A 21,220-nucleotide genomic window follows, 5' to 3' on the forward strand; every position below is an offset into this window, starting at 1 on the left:
TCCATGGCTATTAGCCAGAATGGGTGGGAATAGTGTCCTTAGCCTCTGTTTGTCTGGAAATGGGTGACAGAAGAGGGATTATGTGAGAATTACCTGTTGTGTTTCCTCCCTCTGGGTCATCTGATATTGGCCACTGTCGGCAGACAGGTACTGGGCCACATGGAACTTTGGTCTGACCCAGTATGGCCATTCTTATGTTCTTAGTGAGCACCAAGTTAAGGTCTGAGGAAGCAGGGGCTGACGCACCTGAGGGTATACCCTGTCCAACCCTTAAGGAAGTGATGCACCATAGGGTCTGCAAAAGCAGACTTACTCCAAGACCCCGAGTGGAAAGCCAAAATGGCTGCTGGGTGCACCCTAACTGAGGAAGGGGTAAGGCCCTGGGTTTTAAGGTCCAGGAGGCAATCTAAGATAGCTGGGATTGGAGCTTCCGTGGGAAGAAAACCTCTTCCCCTTTGACCCAAATATGAAGCTCTTCTACTAGGGCCTCCTATCTGGCAAAGTGGAAGGTTTACGACTCCCCAAGAGAACAGCTTGAACTCGCTCCAAACACTGCCTCTCCAGGGTAGTAAGCCACGGAGCTTCCACACCATGAGGTGCAGGGATCATACGTTCGGATGCCAAAACCTGCCAACTCCTGAGAGATCAGGTCCGGATACAGGGGAAGGGCCGGGGGAGCTCCACCGAGAGGTCGAGCAGGGCTAGCAACCCTGCTGGTGAGGCTATGCTGGGACTATTAGGATCACAGAATCTCTGAACTTCCTGATCTTGGGAATTACCCTGTGAATCAGAGGGAATGCAGGGAAGGCATACAGCAGGACTGGGGGCCAGGGAATCAACAGGGCATTTCCCATGGACCCCAGGTTGTGGTTGAAGAGAGGGCAAAAGCAGGGACACTTCCTGTTGGTGCAGGTTGTGAACAGGTCCAGGTGGGGAAGCCCCAGCTTGCGGAAGATGGACAGAGCCACGTTCACCCAGAGGGACCACTTGTGCCCCTCAAAAGGACCTGCTGAGGTGATCCACCAACGCATTCTGGGCTCCAGGGAAGTAAGAGGCCATGGGGTGAATGCTGTGAGTGACACTGAACTCCCACAGGAGAAGGGCTTCCTGGCACAGGGGATAAGAGCGAGCACCACCCTGTCTGTTTATATAAAACATTGCTACCCACGTTGTCCATCAAGATCAAAATGACCCTGTTTCAGAGCTGTGGCAGAAAAACACCACACACGAGGCAAATAGCCCTCAACTCCCTGAGATAGATATGAAGGGAGAGATCTGCAGGAGACCACATACCTTGAGTCTGTAATTCTTGAGGTGGGCTTCCCAGCTTGTATCAAAGGCATCTGTCACCAACTGGCTGGATGGGGAAGGGCTGACAAACGGTGTTCCCTCGCAGATCACCAGTTGAAGGACCTCAGCATGTCCTCAGGCACTGTCACCACCACGTCGATTGGTTGGAACACTGGGTTGTGGACCCATGCCAGCCACAACTGGAGCAGTCACATCCTGAGCTTGGCGTGTTGCACCACATAGGTGCATGCTGCCATACATCCCAGCAGCCTCATACAACACTGAGCCATAGTGGTGGGAAATGACCGGAGCCTCAGCATGGCCTCTTGTATCACCTGAAAGTAGGTCACGTCCAAGTGAGCCCCCCCACAAATCCTTGGTGGGGGTCAGAGTGGATTTGTCCTCATTTAGGATGAGGCCCTATGTGAGAAAGGTCTTCCTGACGAGGGATGTGTGGTCCAAAACCTGGAAGAGCCCTTTCTGAGCCAATCATCCAAGTACATGTAGACTTGGACCCAGCTTTTCCTCAGAAATATGGCAATGACTGCCATACATTTTGTGAACACCCTGAAGGCTGTAGAAAGGCTGTGATGGACCAGGCCAGGTCTGGGCATGGCTGAGGGCATCAGCTCAGGGTGAATTGCTCAAAACTAGGGCTACTTACAGCCCTCGACTGGAGACCTTTCCCAAATAGGCCACAAACCAGTCACATAGAGCGCTCCAGGCAGAACAGCATCTCGATGATGACAAGGTCCTGGAGGATCCTGGTGTCTCCCACTCTGAGGACAGTGCGCTGCTGCGGGATGTCGGTGCCATGTTCACGGCCGGTGCCAGGTGGAGTGCAGACTCCATCAGGAGTGTCTTCAGGTGCAAGTCTCTCTCACGCTGTATCCGGGGTTTAAAACTGCAGCAGATCTTGCAATTTGCGGGCACATGAGCTTCACCCAGACTCTTCAAGCACAAATTGTGCGGATACCCACAGGGCATAGGCTTAGAACAGTCCACGCAGGGCTCAAAGCCATGCAGTCCTGGCATGCCCCAGGGACGAGATGGGAAGGGGATGCAACAGGCAAACCCCGAACCAACAAGAATGGGAATCCTGAACCAACAAGAGGACTAACTAGAAAAGGAAAAGGATAACTTAACAACAGACTGAAGGGGAAAGCAACTTGAAGAACAATGGGACTCAATTAGGTGCTAACTAACCGTGAATACCGCTGGAATCACACTTGCAAGAAAGTGAGATAGGAGCTCCAACAACCCTCAAGGGTGGTAAGAAGGAACTGAGGGGGTGGAGGGCCAGCAGCACCAATCCAAGGGTTGCTGGCCCAACCAAAAACTCTCACTCTGAGCACGCAGCATGCATACACCCAAGTGGAATGGACATGAGCAAGCACTTTCAGTTATTATCCATGATGACCCCCAATTCATTTTCAAGGTCACTGCTTCCCAGGATAGAGCCCCCCTTCTGTACGTATGGCCTGCATTCTTTGTTCCTGTGTTCCATTACATCCTACATTCAGGATGGATCAAAATGTTTGTTGTTTGCTTACACCCAGCTTACCAGGTGATACAGATTCCTACGTATCAGTGACCTGTCCTCTTCATTTTTTTACTACTCTTCCAACTTATGTCATTGGCAAACTTTCAGCTATCATTTTGTTTTCTTTTAAGCCATTGGTAAAAAAAATTAAGTCGTGTAAGGTCAGGAGCAGCAGGACCCCCTTGAAAAACTTCTGCTTGATGATGATTCCCCATTTACAATTACATTTTGAAACCTACCACTTAGCCAGTTTTAAAAGGAAACTTAGATGAGCACTAACCGAAGATGGAAGAAATACTTAATTATTGGAGTCAAGAATATTGAATTTTGGGCTTTATAATAATTTTGTTAAAAACTGGTCTCTGCACTAGTACTTAGGAAAGATTAAGACAGTGCTTATTTGTGTCAGGGCTTGCTAGGGCTGAACCTCAGCCCCACTAGGCTTCCCAGTATATTACCTTAGCACCTCCAGGCTTGCCCTGTCAGTTCTGAAAGTAAAAAAATTGCTTGAGTCCCAGCATCTCTTTCATTACAAATTATGCACTGGATTAAGAGCATGAGAAATTTCAATGTTGTAAACCAAACCATTTATTTCAGTTCTACTTCTAGTTAGATGCTTCCCACATATGTTCATTGTCCTGCCACGCCACTTGATTCTGTTTCAAACATTTGATTTTTTTAAGATTATAATATTTGATGAGGCAGTATACAGCTTTTATTAGCATAGCTGGATTGTTGTGTCGCTTGTGAGTAATGCAGATCATCTTAGATGAATGGTAATGAAACCTTTACAGCCTGCCAGCTTTGATTCTAAATATGCCATATGTGTCATAGAAAAACTAAGAACATTTTAAAATGTAGTTGGTATTATTTCTTGTATGCCTCTAGCAGTAAAGTCAGGAACCTTCATTATCATGAGCCCAGCCGAAGAGGACAGAAATTTCAATAAAAGTAAAATCTCTAATATAATGCTTGGTCCCTAAAAATGTCATTAAGGGCTCTTTCAGAGCTACAGGTGAGTGCTGGGTTCTATGGGAAACAGCACAAATCTCCCACTTGTAGACCTTTGTAAACAGGAAATATTAGGGTAACAGCTCAACTTTGTAAATCTAGAGATCTGTAAATGTTGCCAGTCAGAGACTGTGGGCAAGGATAATTTTGGGAGGGAAATTGTCCATTTGAGAGAGGAAGAATGGTCCAGTGGTTAGAGCACTGGCAGAGGATGTGAGTTCAATTCCCAGCTCTGCCATGGCTGGTGGTAAGTCACTTAGCCTGTCTAGCTATGTCTACTCTGCAATTAAAAAAAACCAGAATAGGATATTTTGTTCTTGCATACCTAGAACTTGTAGAATTTGATGTTTGAAACATAGCAGCACTTTGATTGGATGCCAAGGGAGCACTCCACTCTCACAGTCAGTTTGCATGCCCTTGCTTTATGTGAGTGTCCCCGGCCTCTTTCTGGAAATAGGTGACAAGGGAGGGATCATGTGAGGATTACCTGTTGTGTTCCCTCCCTGTGGGGCATCCAGTATTGGCCACTGTCAGCAGACAGGATACTAGGCTAGATGGACTGTTGGTCTGACCCAGTATGGCCGTTCTTATGTTCTTATACCAGTAGGAAAAAAACTACCCAGCTGGAAACCAGTGGAATATGGCTACCTTGCATATAGGCAACAGTAAACAGAATGTGGCATGGGCCATTACAGGGAACCCTGGTGGGCTGCAGCAGGTTGCCCACCACATTAAAGAGTGTGAAGCACTTTGGAGCCTACTGATGAAAAACACTAAGAAATAGGCATGATTATTATTTGCGGAGGAAGAAACAGTATTCCAGGCGACTGATATTGTTTTTTAAAGGCAACTGCGCCCTGAGGTTGGCGATGTGCTGTAAATCTTGGAGAAAGATTAGTAGGCAGAGGACAAGTAAGTTGGTTAAATGTATACAATATGTGTCTCATAGCACCAGTTTATCACATGACAGTCATCTCCTTAGAGCAGATATGTGTCACCTCTGGCCTAAGACTGAACTATTAAATGGTGAAACCAAAATTAATAGAAATTTTTAAAAAGATTGGTTCCGCTTCACTCAGAGGCCGTTCCTGTGCGCCTATCATCTACCAAGGATGGACAGCTGCTCCCAAAATTCTTTCCCATGACCTCCTACCTGAGATACATGGATGCCACCTCTGAGAGAGAGAGAGAGAAGTTCAGTCTTCATGGTCTAGTCACTCCTTGGTCTTTCACCTGAGAATGTCCACAGTGTTGATTAGTGTCAATGATGTGGTTTTTGCAATGTGAGCAGAAATCCCAGCAGGAATGGGACTAAGATAGAGAAGATGAACTATGAGGGACCACTGAAAGAATTTGGCTTGTTTAGTTTGGAAAGGAGAAGACCGAGAGGATACATGATAGCAGTTTTCAAGTATCTAAAAGGGTATCACAAGGAGGATGGAGAAAAATTGTTCTCCTTGGCCTCTGATCATAGGACAAGAATCAATGGACTTCAAATGCAGCAAGGGAGGTTTAGGTTGGACATTAGGAAAAACTTCCTGTCAAGGTGGTTAAGCACTGGAATAAATTGCCCAGGGAGGCTGTAGAATCTCCATCTCTGGAGATATATAAGAGCAGGTTAGATAGGCATCTATCTGGGATGATCTGGACAGTGCTTGGTCTTGCCATGAGGGCAGGGGACTGGGACTCAACCTCTCAAGGTCCCTTCCAGTTCTAATTTTCTATGATTTTAAGATAGATGCTCACAGGTTCTGACTGTAATGACCTTGCAGCACAACTGAGCCAGTCTGGAATCCAAGACCTGAAGCTGAAATACTGTGTCCCATTCCTCTACTCCACATATCCTCCTAATTGATTTAGGCTCAAGATATGTCTACATAGGGATTTTAAAAAACCTGTGGCTGGCCTGGTCAGCTGACATGGGCTTGCCGGACTCAGGTTGTGGACTGCAAAACTGCAGTATAAACAGCTGGTGACACTGTTGGGAGGTGGGGGCAGGGAGGAGTCCTCCTCTAAGCTCAGGCTTTAGCCTAAAAGTCTACACAGCGATTTTTAGCCCTGCAGCTTGAGCCCCATAAGACAGCTTATCCAGGCCAGCCACAGTTGTGCTGCAAGTCTTTTCTCTCTGTGTAGACTTTAAAAACACAGTATTTGCCACTTGTGTGTCTGCACTTCAAAAAATCAAGAATAAAACAAAAATCAGTTGCACTCTCAGGACCATACTTGAGCATATGGAAGTTTGAATTAGTACAGAAAATACCTACTCACCTTTTAAATAAGGCAGCTCGGCCTGATGAACCCAGTTCCTTTGCTCTGTAACTTGGACTAGCTGATTGCCTATTTTTGGATGTGATTCAAGGTGTTGATTATCTACAAAACTCTCAGTGACCCAGGACTTAGCTATCACTAAGGCTACAATGTTTTGCACAGAGCCTGCAGAATCCATGATTTCCAGCAACCTCCATGAATTCAGCTCTTGGGGATGGGAGCTACAAGTAGGGTTGCCAGATGATTTCAACAAAACTACTGGATACACTTGACATTACATCACAATCTACATTGCATCTTATTTAGAAAATACCGGACATTTCTATTTTCTCAATTTGTTTCCCCAAATAGAAAGCTCAAATACTGGACTGTCCGGTTCAAAACTGGACACTTGGCAACCCTAGCTGCAAGATACCCCCAGCTGCAGCAGATGCCAGTGTCACAGTTCCCCCTGGAGCTCTTAGCTGCCATGGGGTCCCACCAGCGCTCCCTACTGCCACAAGCAGCAGCAAAAGCCTGGAACAGGCCTCTGCAGCTGTCTAGCCTCTGCAGGCAATGTGGGGATCCCATAGCTAAGCTTTCCATTTTGTCTGGGATATTTTTAGTAAGTCACAGAGAATCATGGGCTTCCATGAACTTTTCTTTATTGCCTGTGACTTATTAAAAATACCCATGATAAGGCAGATTTTAGCAATCACCTCTCACTCTGTCCCCCATTGCAGCAGCAGCTACATTCCATCACAAGGTTGTCTTCAAGGCTGACCTCAAGGGGAGCAGCCATTTCTGATGGAAAGCCCTTCACTTCGGAATTTTCTCCTTCAGATTCATCAGAGCACAATTCTGGTAATTTTAGGGACACATTCAACTCTGATGTGCTTAATTGGCTGTGCTGCCAAAGTGTATTTATCCCACCACAGGTACACTGACTTACTGATCCAAGTCAATTGTTGGCAACAGTTTTTAAAAATCTTTGCAACATATTGAGCCAATACAGAAAGAGTGTCTTTCTTTGAGTGGCTCATCTCTTTCTGGGGGCTGAGTTAGTGCTTGGGGAAGTACAGAAGGCAATGTCTAACAATGCTGTGCAAAGCCAGCACAGTCATGGGGGCAGGGACACAATTTCCTTTCCTACACTAAGCAAGGAAACTGGTGCTGGGACACTGGATTTACATCTCTTATCCTTGCAATAGCACACCTAGCACATCCACATACTGTGCACTTTACAACCATTGAACCAGCTACATTCAGCGATTCTGAAAGCAACTGTTATGTAATGCCCCATACCAGAGAATCAGGACTTGGGGGTAACTACCAATTACAAAACACTGTACAGGCAGTCCCCGGGTTACGTACAAGATAGGGACTGTAGGTTTGTTCTTAAGTTGAATCTGTATGTAAGTCGGAACTGGCGTCCAGATTCAGCCACTGCTGAAACTGATCAGTGGCTGATTCCAGGAAGCCTGGGGCAGGGGCTTCCTGTAGTCAGCCACTGGTCAGTTTCAGCAGCGGCTGACTTGGGGACGCCTGGGGCAGAGCAGCTGGGGTGCTGCTGGGTTGGTCCAGTAGCGCCGCCGCTCACCCAGCAGCACCCCAGCTGCTCTGCCCCAGGTGTCCTGATTCAGCCGCTGCTGAAACTGACCAGCAGTGGCTGAATCAGGACGCCTGGGGCAGAGCAGCTGGGGTGCTGCTGGGTTGGTCCAGTAGCGCCCAGAGCAGTGCTACGGGACCAACTGGCAGTGCCCCAGCTGCTGTACCACAGGTGTCCGGAGCAAAGCCGCGGAGCACGGGGGCAGCGGGACAGCCCAGACGCGCCGTGGCTGTCCTGCTGCCCTCGGGCTCCGTGGCTTTGCTCTGCTTTGCTCCCCCCCCGTCCCCCTGGTCTGCAGACCAGGGGGACGGGGGGGGGGGGGGCAAAGCAGAGCAAAGCAGAGTCAAGCCGCGGCTTGGCTTTGCTTTGCTCTGCTTTGCCCTCACTCCCCCCCCCGTCCCCCTGGTCTGCAGACCAGGGGGACGGGGGACGGGGCAAAGCAGAGCAAAGCGAAGCCAAGCCGCGGCTTGACTCTGCTTTGCTCTGCTTTGCCCCCCCCCCGTCCCCCTGGTCTGCAGACCAGGGGGACGGGGGGGGGGGGCGCGCAAAGCAGAACAAAGCCAAGCCGCGGAGCGCGTGGGCAGTGGACAGCCCTGTCCGCTGCCCGCGTGTTCCGCCGCTTTGCTTCCTCTCCCTGGTCTGCTGGAGACCAGGGAGAGGAAGGACCCCGTTCGTAACTGCGGATCCGACATAAGTCGGATCCGACATAAGTCGGGGACTGCCTGTACTGTGGTAGGAGTTGAGGGAGTGGTTGAATCTGCAATGCTTGTGGCTTCCTGTCCAAGCTGGGAAGAAGTCATTGTAGACTGCACCAGCTCAGCCAGATCTTAACTAGACATTTTCTCCCATGTATGGCAGCCAGTTATTACAATAAGAGCTGGGATAGTGGTTATGCCTGGATGCCATCTTTTAAAATTCCCAAAATGTGACAGACTTCAGGCTTTCACAGCCAATGTGCCCAAGGCTCACATTAAAAGTAGATTTCATTGGGGCAGGCTGCACAATAAAACTGCTGCTATAAAAGCCCCAAATAAAGACTTGAATTTGATCCTGCTCGTTGTCATTCCTTTACTGAAATGAGGGTTCCAAAACACCAAACTTGGAAACCTTTAAAACTACAACTCTCTTTTTAAGTCACTGTTTTAAAAAACTGACCATAATAATTAAATATTCTTTTCCCTTGAGAAAGGCAAACTTAATCACAGGTGCCTCAAATGAAACCAAAGCTTATGGAACAGTTTGTGTACTATGGTGTAGTGGTGGATGAGATATGGGTATAATCTGTCAAAAGATGGCATCTTTTCGTGTCCAACATTCCCACCTTCCCAGGAACACAAGGGACAATGGCAAGAGGTCTTCCCTACTGCGTCAGCTAGACCCTGAGCTGGCAGTTGGGGAAAAGCATACAAGAGAAGTGGCAATGAGTCAATAAGGAAGGGCACAGCTCAGAACTGGAAAGTCAGTATCAAAAGACAAAGCCCTTGAAGCACATGTAGTCACATTTAACAGAAGCAGAGATACCCACAGAGGCGTGAGCTTTTGCTGCCACTTCAGAGAAACTGAAGGAGACAACTCACTAACGAGGAATCCTCCACATTTGACTCATGTATGCAGATTGCCAGGGCAATATGCGCTGATCATCGCTCTCTCAAAATGATCAACCATCTGCAACTGGCAGTGAGACAGAAAGAATGGCAGGTGGAACTGCAAACCAGTTAGGGGCAAGTGAGCCTTACCAAAAGCACCTGAAGGCCCTTCAAGACAAGTGCTAGAGAAATGCTAAATTTTATAACCATGATTTATAATGGGTGCTTACAGCAAGTCTTCCCCTCCCCAGGCACTGGGAACAGACAGAGGGGCAAGGCACTGTCATATATCAAAGAGACAAAATGCTGAGGAAAGTTATTTTATTTTAGAATTTCCATACACTCTGTCACAGATCATGCACTAGACTTTCCCCCTTCCAATCCCATAGCACAGCCTGGGAGGGTTGGGGGCATCTCAACCACTCACTTCATAACATGGGCCCCCAGATTCCATGACCCCAGTGGCCATACCAGTAGCTTGCCAGGAGGGAAAGGGCAGCCTTTTTACATAATTGCTTTTAATTTAAAAAAATCTTCCAGTCACTTAAAAGATTAAAGACTGAACTCGGTGGTAAGTAAAAACCTGCAGTTGAGCAAGTTGGTCCTCACTCTGAAGTTACAAGGAACACAAAGACAAATGTCATAGGAGTTGTGTGTTCCCTAAGCAATAGCAACATACACTCAAGGCATTCCCAAAGCCAAGAGTGCAGACTTGGGCTCTGGGCCTGTTAAAAATCAGTTGTCTCTATGGGCTGCTCTTTCTTCCTTGAACAGGGGAAGTGGCCATGAGCTGCATTTTTATTCTAGGCATCCTTGCTCTGTATTTCATTTTCATGTAGGAAGTAGCTCATGAATGCTTAAGACACAGAAACCCTCCTACAATATTACTCCCCTCTTAATGGAACTAGAGTTGTAGTGAATTTTAACACTGATAGATGCCAGCTTGACAACCTTAACAAGGGGTGCAAATTAGTTCAGCACTCTTGCCCTTCCCCTGCAACCCACCACCTCCTCCCCAGCACCCTTTATGCCTCAGCCCTGACCTGATCTAACCACTGTCGGTTGGCATATGACAGCTCAATGTCTGTGACCCAACAGATCTTTGGCTTGTGCTGAGACTGCAAACAATGAGTGATTATTGTCAGTTGTGGCAGCTGCCTGGGGGATAAGAGCCCCTGGTTCCCTTTAAATCAGCTGAGGCCACATCCTTGGAGCTAGCTCAGCAGAAAAAAAAAGTTTACATTTCAGAACTGAACTGATGAAGTTATGAAAGTGACCGAAATGAAGTAGAACAAAGTTTTGATGGAGAAAGAAAAGAAGAGCCTCAATTTCCATGTGATACTCCAATTCAGATTTTCAGCAACAAGAAATGGTCATAAACATTAGGTTGCCCGAAAGAAACAAAGGGTTCACTTAAAGTGTCTATACAGATATCTGGCAAGAACAGGCAAGACACTGGATTTCCCTATTCTTGTCTCACCCTTTTTTGATGATTCCAGACCATGCGATTCCTCATTTACATCAAGGCCATTGTATTGGAGTCAGCACCAACTTGGGGCGGGCAGGGAGGGAAGGGGGGGAGAGAGGAGAACACCACAGAGATGAGTGCACAGAGGGAATCCATCCATCTCCTGATATGTTTATAGCTTTGCTGACCTTCAAGTAGTTAGGAGGATGAGTCTCCCAGTTCTCCAAGGGACTCAGTCTCACCTGTTTGTGTTTATGGCAGGAAGACTGATATTGGAAGGACAGTCGAGAGCAAGAAAGGAAAAGGGTTGAACTCCAGGAATATGAGCAAGGAGCAACCCACACACAACACTGACTGCTGCAAAAGTTAAAAACAAAATAATACAAAGACAATTTGTTAACCCTTTGTATACTGCAGACTCCATATGACAGCTTTCTGAGCATCTGGCTGTCAGTTTCAAAACGAGCAGGAGTCTAGGGATTAAATAATTTTAAAAATGTAACACTGCATTATCACTGTCTACTGAATACTGTCGGACAACTGGTCAGACTGGATCAACTGCCTGAGAAAACTTGGCCTAGGGTAAATACAAATCCCTAACATTCATCTTATCAGCACCATCTTTAATTAGAAAATATAGCCTGTCTCTCTATGGGGACTCCACATCACAACCCTCTGCACCACCTTTAAGAGGGGAATAAAATAAGGCCTGAGTCTCCACAATTGCAATTCATTTCCTTAGCTTGTGTTGCTTTTAAATAGAAAGGTTGGGTGTTAAAAGTGGGAAGAGGAAACAACTCTAAAACTGCACGCACACATAATGGTAGTACTTGTCATTCAAAACAGAGCCCCACCATTGTCAGAAGGTGGCAGCACGCAACAGGAATGAAGTAATGTAATCTGGAGCAGATAGGTGCTCCATGCCTGCAATGCAGGAGATACAGCTATGTGGCGGGACACTCCCTCAAAGCTGTATAATCATCTGGAGGCAGGCAGGGAGAGCAGAGAACAGCACAATGGCGTGGAAATTGCAATATTGCAGAAATCTACCAACAGAGGAAACAAATTATGTGCTCCACTGTCCCAATGCCTCCACACTGCAAGCAGTGTAAATTTAACCTGTGACTCCCCCTCCTTCCAAAACAGATACATACCCTTCATCTCCTGTTTCCAGTAACTCATTCCTAGATAACTACTAGGCACTAATACTGAAATTAGGTCAGATCCTCAGCTGATGTAACTCATTGTGACTTCATCAACTTCAGTGCAGGTTCACCAATTCATACCAGGTGACTATCTGACCAATGTGTGTCTTGCAAATGTCTTTACTGAATAAACTTGTTTCCACCTGTTACTGAGATAAAAAGCAGGATGGTGAAAGCGGGGTCCAGTAAGATGGAAACTGAAAAAAACAGCCCTTGTATTCAGCCTCTTACTTGCATATCTGAGGTCCCACCTTGACTATTCTTGATTTCCAAGGCAATTCCAGCAATACTCCCCAGGAAGGAATGCCAAACCCCACTCCTCAGCCTCATATATATGCAAACAGTTCTTCCCAGGTTCAGCAGGACCAGTACATACTGGCAGTGATAGTGCACCTTTGACTGATCATATACACCCAGCTTATTAAGGATGACAATGTTACAGGGCTCTACATTGGCAGAAACATTAGCCATGTGCAAACTTCTCTTGGCAGCCTTGTGCCCCTAAAAATTGCCTGTACAATCACCATGCAGCATTCACTCTAATACAATCACTGCTATTCATTGTCCTATTTAAAAAAAATCCCAGTTGGGCTGACATGTACTGCTGGGTCTGAGTGCGAGAGAAATGAAAGGAAAGCAATAAGGTAGGTGAAAAAGGAAACAAATAAGGATGGGAGAAGTACTAGACATCAACAATAAATTTGCTCAATTTGCCATTGGAGTCACTGGCCCAGTTCCACCCACTCTAATGTGAGAGTGAAGGGGTTCACTCCCTGCAGCAAGTAGCATAGGGCAAAGAGGGCACAGTGTTTTGGTACAAGGTTGGAACACTTGCAGTAGGCAATAAGAAGAAACACTGCATAGTGGTTCCACCCACCCTGCCCTCCCAGGCAACAGATAAAAGCTGGGACTGGACCAGTAGCACCAAGAAATCCAGCAGAAGCACCAACTTTATAGCAGGAAGTATGGATGGCCTAAAGAAAAAAAGATTTTGTGTGTGTGTGTGGGGGGGGGGGGGGGAAGAGGGCAACATTTAGTAAGAGTCAAACAAAGTCCACCTTGGCCAACAACCCCAGCAACACTGTCCCATGTAAAGTCTCATTACGTCTGCAGCAAGACCTGCGGCTCTGAGAGGGAGCTGTAGAGGGTGTAGCCCAATTCATCCACTTCTTCAGGGGTGAGCTCTGAAAACAAGTTCACCTTGGGATTGAGAGCACTGGGTAAGACACCAGCCTCCAAGTAGCCAATCAGACTTTTCAGTGCCTGCAGGAAGCGGTCAGCTAGTGCATCTTGAGACCAGTCAGACTCCGCTTGGGCCAGGTGCAAGATGACATTGGTGAGCTGGCTGGCAGTGAGGTGGCGCAGTGCTGGGTTTGATTTGCACACAGCTTTGAGAATCTTGAGGCACAGGCAACGGCAACCAGAATCACCCTGGTCCAGGGCCCGCAGGCGAGCTGTCTCTGCTGGCCGTAGGCTCAGTCGCCACAGATTGTCATACTGGACCAGTCGATGGGGTCTGGCCACCAGGATGGTGTCATCGAGGGTCAGCGATGGTAGAAAGTCAATAAGAAGGTGCCGTTCTGGCTCATACTGGACCTCCAGCGTCAAGGCCTCTGGAGGTGCTGCTGGACGGATCACATAGTCCAGGAGGGATCCAATGGCTGGCCAATTGATGGATCCTGCCACTACTTTCTCAAAAGTGTCTGCCACAGCCTTGGGGGAAAGGTAACCCCCTACCACACAGCGGTCCCAGTAGCTGCTCCCACGGGGGAAGTATTCTGGGTTTTCCCGACGCACCAGGCAGAAGCCAGGGATGTTCATGATGGTGTCTTCCCCTGGAATGCAAGACCATAGATTCTGCTCCAGGATCAGAGGAACAATGAGCTGGATGTGATCAGCTGTCACTACCTGTCGGGGGGGAGGGGGAGAAAGGGTAAGAATTAACAGTTGAGCCTGCTGGAATGAAGTCATCTGTCTGCCCACTACAGATCCTCCTTCAAATGGAAATCCAAGAGGCTCACATCCTTTCTAAATGGGACTCTTCCACCCTCCCCTCCCCCGCCCCAATCAGGAAACATCTGAAGGGTCATTCTTCATAATCCATGGAAAAACCACAGGTCCTAATGAAATCTGGTATTTAATCAGTATGTGCACAAAAGATCTCTACATGCCTTAAACGCAAATGGATATACCAACTACAAATGGACTATTTCATCTACCACCTAAATTGAATCCGTCGAGTATAATGTGGCAGATGCTTCAGCATACAACATTACACCACCATTTGGGACACGAAATAAAGAATAAATTCTGCCTGCAGCTTGTCAATTAAATTATCAAACCTTAATCATCCTACAATAGAATCTGGCACATATACTGGAGGCAACGCCCCAATCTCTTGTGAAAGGCATGCTGGGATCTTTAATGACAGTATGTGATTAAAACCTCTGATTTAATTTGCAACTGATGCGGCACTTCATCCAGGAGCACAGAATCAGTGCTGTCTCAGAAGTGACTCACAATAGCCAGCGGCCATCTTTGCATCAAACATCCACAGCTGAGATTGCTCTCCAATTCAACTCTGTCATGTGTTAAAAACAAACCAAAAGAGAGTAGAAAAGGCTTACGGGAACATACAAGAGTTCCAACGCATTTGGAAGGAGATGTGCAAGGCAAGTAGTGTGGGGAAGGACAGAAACAAGAGAAAAATGGAGATGTGGCAGAAGCAAAACAGGAAAATGGGGGCAGGAGGGAAGGCAAAGAAAGAAGGATCTGGGGACAATCACAAAGGAAAAAATGAAGGTAGTAAAAGGCAAATGTTCTGCAGACACAGCCAAAGTAACATGCCTATTTTGCTAAAACATCACATGAATGTATTCCCATGAAGTATGGCTCTGGAAAGCTTTTTAAACAGGAATGCTGTGCTGAAGCAGTACAGCCAGCAGGGAAGCCTGCAGTTACCCTTCAGCATAATGGATACCACTCACATCAATGAGTTACCTGCAGATCATCGTACAGGCTGCCACTGAGGTACATGTCTCGCAGGGGCATGTCTGGCAGCTTGGCACGTAGGAAGCTACGCAGTTCAGCACAGATATCTACTGCTGCCTGCTTGGCCCGGGCTTGCTCTTCTGCTGGGATAGCCACTTTTCTCCGGTAGTAGGCAAACAGTTTTTCTTGCAGGGACAGACGGAGGTGGGACTTCTTCAATTCTACTTGGCTCCTCTTGGCAGACTGTTTGGGCTTTGCGGGTTGGAAGATGTCTGCCAGGCAGGAGAGAGAAATCCCGTGATCCCCAATAGTCCATTGCTAAAAGTATGACAGAGATAGCTTGGCAGCGCTAAAATGCACCCACCTCCAGAGTGGATTTTAGCAGTCATTTTGCAGGCTTTACTATGAATATCGTAGTAGGACAAAGTTGTGACTAGCTTCAATTGTAACTACTAAAGGAATTAAATGTGCAGAAAGTAAACTCTCTGAGCTGGAATTTAACCAGGACAATGAGACTAACACTTCATATCATTATGTTAATGACTGTAAGTGAGCAGTTAAACTTTACCCAAATGACAGTAGCCCTTGCAGCACAAGTACCTCTAACAGGATGCAGGAAAAATGAGGGGACTACAGTACACCTTCCAGGATCACCAACACCTGATTTTTTTCTGAAGGACTTCTATCAATGTATGACAAAGCTCAGTGCTGTTTTGTTTCTGGGATGTGATGCGATTATAGTAATTTAAGATGGTAATAATGCCCTGACATCACATTATAGATCAAGAGGCAGGCCAGAGCAGGTGGGAGGCATGAACAGCTAAGAGCCACTGCAGGTCAGGCCATTACAGGGCTTGCATTGTTTTGGGAGAAAGAGATACTTGAGAAATCTCCCTCTCTCACATTTTACATCAAAAGCGAGACCTTCTCAGATCTCATTAATACAACACCTCTTTATGCTACAGTACTTCTCTCTGGTTAAAATACAAAGCAACCCCTGCCTCCCTTCAGGATAGGAAACAGAGTACCTCTTCCTGCATGCAGTATTCAAGATAATTTTAAAAGCTACAGCAATGTCTTTATTCAGCCCCTAACTGACACCCCCACCTTAGGGGGGGATGACTGAGCTCATTTAATGACTTTAGAGGACATAATTCCACACACGACATAGATGTCTTGGTCATTAAGCTTCTTGCTGCTCACTCGGTAGCAATACCAAAGCCATCCTGGACTTGGCCTGCTCGGGAAACAAAGAGTTGGACACCAGGTAAAGTTCTATGTTAGATTATTGATTGCAGATTCTACATTAACCACCTCTAAAGATCACCAGTTTTTAAAAGATCTGTTTTACTTGCAGAGGGATTGACAGGATTGAAAGGGCAGCTGCTGTAATGCTGAAGGAGTCACACTGCTTTTTACCTGAGTCTGAAGCTGAGGGGTCAGTGGGGAGAGTCTGTAGGGAGCGGCTCAGATTTTTCTTCATATCCTGGTTCAGTAACCGTGATGAGGACCCCAGCCAGTTTGGCTCCTCCCAACTTCTCTTTCCAGACTGACTCAAGCGGGTGGGGCTGCTGGGAGCACTGATTGCTCTGTCATACATCTGAAATAGCATCAAAGGCACACCAGAAGTTACATTTATTAAATGCTGCATCCACCAGCCCACATCCTTTCACTTCCCATCCCCACATTCCTTAGTGTTCATCTCCCTAACCCTCACCTTATTACTTTCAGTGTCCCTGTTCTAATGTTTCATGTCCCTCCTCCACACTAGGGATGTTAAAAAGTGGGTAACTGGGTTACTATGTAACTGCTAAAATGTCAGCAGTTACACACACCTGCGTGGGGAGCTGACGCGCGCTGGTTGCCAACTTGCACTCCTCCCTCTGATACAGAGCCAGCAACGCGGGCTGGCAGCTGGCTCCTCAAGAGCAGGAATGAGCCTGTGTGTAACAGTTCACAGGCTTAGAACGGTTATTCTATTACATCCCTCTACTCCACACAAGCACACCTTCCTTCCCTTATGCCTCCTCGCACTTACTCGCTTGACCGCCAGTGTGGCAATGCCTAGCATGGCAGCGCCGCCCACACCCAACACGAGCCGGGCATTGGATAGCACAAAATCGATGGCTGTGCCAATGCCGTTGTCATCCTTCTTCCCCTTGCGCTCTCCAGCACCTGCCATCACACCTTAAGAGGAAAGAACAGATTTGTAAGAATGTTGTACCCACCCAAGCTAAGCCTCCATCTCCTCAGATCCTTGCTCATTGTTCTTTAAAGATTAGGATTTTTCCAAAATGAATCAGATTAATAGTCCATCAATTTCTGTATTTTGCCTCCTACCAAACTGGCTAATATGGTCTAAGCCAGTGAACTTGTCTCCAAGAATGGCTAATGTCAGACTCTCCAGAGAAAGAAAATAAAACCCCTTTAATGTTCCTAATTACATGATATTTTAATCATAGGGAAAATGTCTTCAGCTCCAGCTCTTGGTTTATGACGATTAACAGCATGATGATTAACAGCTCCTGACATTTTACCCCACCGCAGGTCATTATGAACCTTTACACATAAATATAGCAACACTCTGGTACTAGGACCTGCTGTAAGTACAATGCAGCAGCACAGAATGCTGACCTGGGAAGACAGCAAATGAGGGGGCACAAGCTGGGAAGGAGTTCAGAATCCACCAACGGAGGCAGTTGGTGGGCAAGGGGAAGGGGGGGAGCTGCTAGAGGAGGAGAGGAATCTAGATGCTGAGGTAGCAGATGAACTGGAGCCTGGGCAGAAGGTGAGGTGATAAAATAAAAAAGTGGAGAACTGAGGTGGAAGAAAGAAGGACAACAGGAAAAGTTTCAAGTCAGGAGAAACAGCAGGAAAAAAAACAACCCCACACCTGGCTATGTGAGCAGACACTATCAGATCAAAGAGAGTGTACCAAAAAAAACCTGAAAGGAAATACAGTTGGCAAAAGAAAGGATGGATCAAAAAAATGTTTTAAATTAAAACAGATCCTGAAAAAGACCCATACACGAAAGACATAAAATGTGTAACACAGAATGACTGAATATCTATTGAAGGAATACATGGAAAGTTGCTTAATGGGCGAGTGCCCTCTAGTTAAGGAACCCTGCTTGTAGATAAACTTGATGAAAACAGGTACAGCCACAGGAACAACAAATTTAAGGAGTGCTTCAGTGAAAGGGGAAGCAAGAACAGGACTGAAAGAGAGGAACTGGATCTATAGCCAAGGAGAAGAGAAGTTGATTGTTCCTAGAAGTGGCACAATATATTGTTAAATAGCCTCTTGTTCTTTTTAATAATAATAATGTATTTTGCACAGAGAAAGGAAGAACAACATGTACAAATTCCTAAGGATTAATTAATTAGTAACACAGTTTGTTGTTATGCACATTAAGTCTTAAGTAGTAAGTCTTTGATAATGTTCTATGTTATTTATGCACTTCGAACAATTTAGGGGTTATACCTTATAAAACTCTAAAAATATAAAGTGATTCCTTGACAGAACACATAACTATCTAATGCTTTTTTAAAAATTTATTAACATATTTGCCTCAAGTTATATCTTGTAATAGCGATTTCTACATGTTAAGTAATATATTAAACTATATTACCCTTTATGCCTTTTTGTTTTTACCAGCTGAATACTGTACTAAGGGACAAGCCTCTATGCCACTTAATCCTTCCAAACCAAGAGTTATAGTCCCTTTCTATTGCATCTCATCAGCTTGCAGAAACTGCAATCTAGTTGTCAGTGGAGAAAAAAACAAACAAACCAGAATTTTTCTAGTGGTGTACTAGAGGAAAGGAATCGCGGTATTAAATCACATCACTTCTCTGACAGTGGGCAGGCAATACCAGATACTTTCAAGGAAGATACAAGAAGCCCCATAATGGGAAATTATGAATTAGTCTGCTCACAGAAAAAGTTTTTCTCCTAATCCCTGGGAGTTTAGGCCCTAAAGCATGAGCCTTTATCATTTATACAAAGATAATATGCAACATAAATATAACTATTCTCATTCATATGAGCATCTAATTTTGAATCCTATTAAATTATTCATTCAATAATATACATGGCAATGAGTTTCTCTGCTTAATTATGTGGATAAAAAGTATTTTCTTTGGTCACTTTTAAACTTACTATTTCTCAGATTCATCAATGATGTATCTTCACTAGGGAAATTTTCAGAACTATTTTAAAGCCCGTTCCACTATACTAACTTTAGAATTAGCTAAAGGCACATTATTTAGGCAATTTTAAATGGCCATATTTGTTTTTCTGAACCAGTTTCTAAAATCACTTTAAATTCCAAGAACTCAAGAAGGATAGTCTCTGAGCTGATGTGTCTGCAATCAAAATACTTTTGATCACTTTTCAGAGATTAAACTTTTCACAGTGGCGCCACTAAAACAGTGATTCTCAATCTTTTGGGTCTCAACTCATTTGTAAATGTTTATAGCCTCTTGTGACCCAGTAAACAGTCTGGTGGTGGGAAGCCCTCAGGCAGAGCTGTAATTAAGCATTTTAGTGCTCCAGGAAAGCAAACATATTTCCACCCCCTACCAGAGGGGATGTGGGAAGGGACCATGTAGGGTTACATGCCATCACCCCCAGATTTTTTCTAGAGGAGGCTGAATCCTGCCACTCACTCCACATTGGTACCCGCTGCAGCTCATGTCCTGTGGGGCTGACTGGGTTTGGCTCTCCACTCTGGAGTTGCAGCCTTGCTCAGATTTGGCCCTACCAGCTGCACCAAATTTGTGAGAGTGGTGTTGTGATCTAGCTTACCTGACTGCAGTACCACCCACTCAACTCTGCCCTATTCAGATTTTTGTCATCATAACAGCTGGGACAAACCTCTGAATGATGTTGGAACCCCAGAGGTTACAGTGCATGGAGTAGGAAGTCAAGCCAAACCAACCAACCAACCTTGTGGGACAAGAGTCACAGAAACTGCCACGTCACCCTTTGAAACACTCTAAGGACCCAATTTTGAGTCCTTATCCACAGGTTGAGAAACTCTACATTAAAACAAACAACAAAAATCATATTACGTGGCTATGAACAACCTACCTAAAAGCTTAATGCATCTGGGAGAATAGGGGAACACTGCCGTACAGCTATTCAGGCACCTTCGGGACTTTATTCTTCAATTTCTGGTGGGCAGAAGATATTAACCATCTGTCCAGGAAGATTCAAGAGTTTTGGAGGGTGAAAATAAGGAAGCAGAGCAGAAGGAAGGAAAGACTAAACCAACCCTCCCAGTTTATTGCGCAGGAAAGCCTGCCCCTTCTCCAGTTGTCTCTCCTTATCTTCAAGCCGCTCCAACTGCAAATTCTTGCGGAACTCACGCCGGATGGATGCAAAGTAGAAATCACGGTCAGTGTAACGTAGACCACGGCCCTGGCGCAGCAGCGCACGATAAAGGTTCAACACTGCCTCACGGGACCACGCTGCCATGGGGGACAGATGTAGGTGAAGACAAACTGAAGAAAAACGGATGGGTGAAAATAAACATTCGTTTCCCAGCTGCATTTTGCCATTTCCTCTTGGAAGTGTCACCCCCAAACTTTCCCCACAAGCTCCTGGGAAAGGGGAACCCGGGGGGGGGGGGGGCGCCTTGGGTTTCCACCTGAGAAAAGAGGGAAACATCTTAAAGCAGAGGAAAAAAGCCTTAGTGGGGGGACAGGGGGGCGGCGAAAAGCTTCACCTTCTCTGCCATCAAAACACTGTAACCCCCCGCCGCAGGACACTGTAACTCCCACTCCCACCACCACCTGGGTCAACTTCGCTGGCGCCTGTCTCCGTCCCGGCTTCCCCTGCCAGGTGCTTTAAGGACCTGCGGGGGCGGGACCCCTCGCGAGCCGAGGAAGGACCCCGGGGAGCCGAGGAGGGGCTGCAGGAGAGGGGGAGGGGCAGGAGCCCGGGTTTGCTGAGGGGGATCCCTCCCCGAGCCCCCCCCCCCCTCAAACTCACCGGGGAAGCGGGGGTTGGTTCTTGCTCCTTCTCTGACGCCTGGTCCCGTTTCTGGGCGTCACGCGCCCCCCGGCACCGATTCCCCGGGGTCACCCGGCAATATGGCCGCTTCGCTTCCGGGGCACGACCCCGCACGGAGGCCAACCAGAGAGCGCGAGTGGGAGCGCAGACAGTATGAGCGGGGGGGGGAGGGGCCAACTTCCGCTTGCCTTGGCGCGAGGCTGCTCGCCCGGCGGCGCTGTACGGTACGCCTGGGGGGACAGCCTGGAACG

General features: G+C 46.7%; 2 protein-coding genes across 2 annotated transcripts; both read right to left on the reverse strand.

The window, feature by feature from the left end:
* Positions 1 to 9,590: 9,590 nt before the first annotated feature.
* MIEF1 (mitochondrial elongation factor 1) lies at positions 9,591 to 17,132 on the reverse strand. The gene is made up of 4 exons (XM_089781163.1): positions 16,989 to 17,132; positions 16,370 to 16,550; positions 14,960 to 15,222; positions 9,591 to 13,867 (listed from the first exon to the last, which is right to left on the reverse strand). Exons 1-4 carry the CDS (start codon positions 17,130 to 17,132, stop codon positions 13,061 to 13,063), a joined length of 1,395 nt encoding a protein of 464 aa, XP_089637289.1. The 3' UTR covers positions 9,591 to 13,060.
* Positions 17,083 to 20,432, reverse strand: MIURF (mitochondrial elongation factor 1 upstream open reading frame). Its single transcript, XM_089781165.1, has 3 exons — positions 20,230 to 20,432; positions 20,046 to 20,128; positions 17,083 to 17,137 (listed from the first exon to the last, which is right to left on the reverse strand). Exons 1-2 carry the CDS (start codon positions 20,430 to 20,432, stop codon positions 20,122 to 20,124), a joined length of 210 nt encoding a protein of 69 aa, XP_089637291.1. The 3' UTR covers positions 17,083 to 17,137; positions 20,046 to 20,121.
* Between the last annotated feature and the right edge of the window lie 788 nt (positions 20,433 to 21,220).

The sequence above is a fragment of the Pelodiscus sinensis genome, chromosome 1 (assembly GCF_052426305.1).
Source record: "Pelodiscus sinensis isolate ZL-2025 chromosome 1, ASM5242630v1, whole genome shotgun sequence".
NCBI classification, from domain to species: Eukaryota; Metazoa; Chordata; order Testudines; family Trionychidae; genus Pelodiscus; species Pelodiscus sinensis.

Bases quoted from the DNA above. Each gene is read 5' to 3' on its own strand.
- MIURF (XM_089781165.1), bottom strand. From the start codon at position 20,432: ATGGCAGCGTGGTCCCGTGAGGCAGTGTTGAACCTTTATCGTGCGCTG.
- MIEF1 (XM_089781163.1), bottom strand. From the start codon at position 17,132: ATGGCAGGTGCTGGAGAGCGCAAGGGGAAGAAGGATGACAACGGCATT. The intron at 16,551-16,988 runs GTAAGTGCGAGG...ATGCTATTTCAG, and splicing joins CCACACTGGCGGTCAAGCGA to ATGTATGACAGAGCAATCAG. The intron at 13,868-14,959 runs GTAACTCATTGA...CCCCCCCGACAG, and splicing joins GCCTGTACGATGATCTGCAG to GTAGTGACAGCTGATCACAT.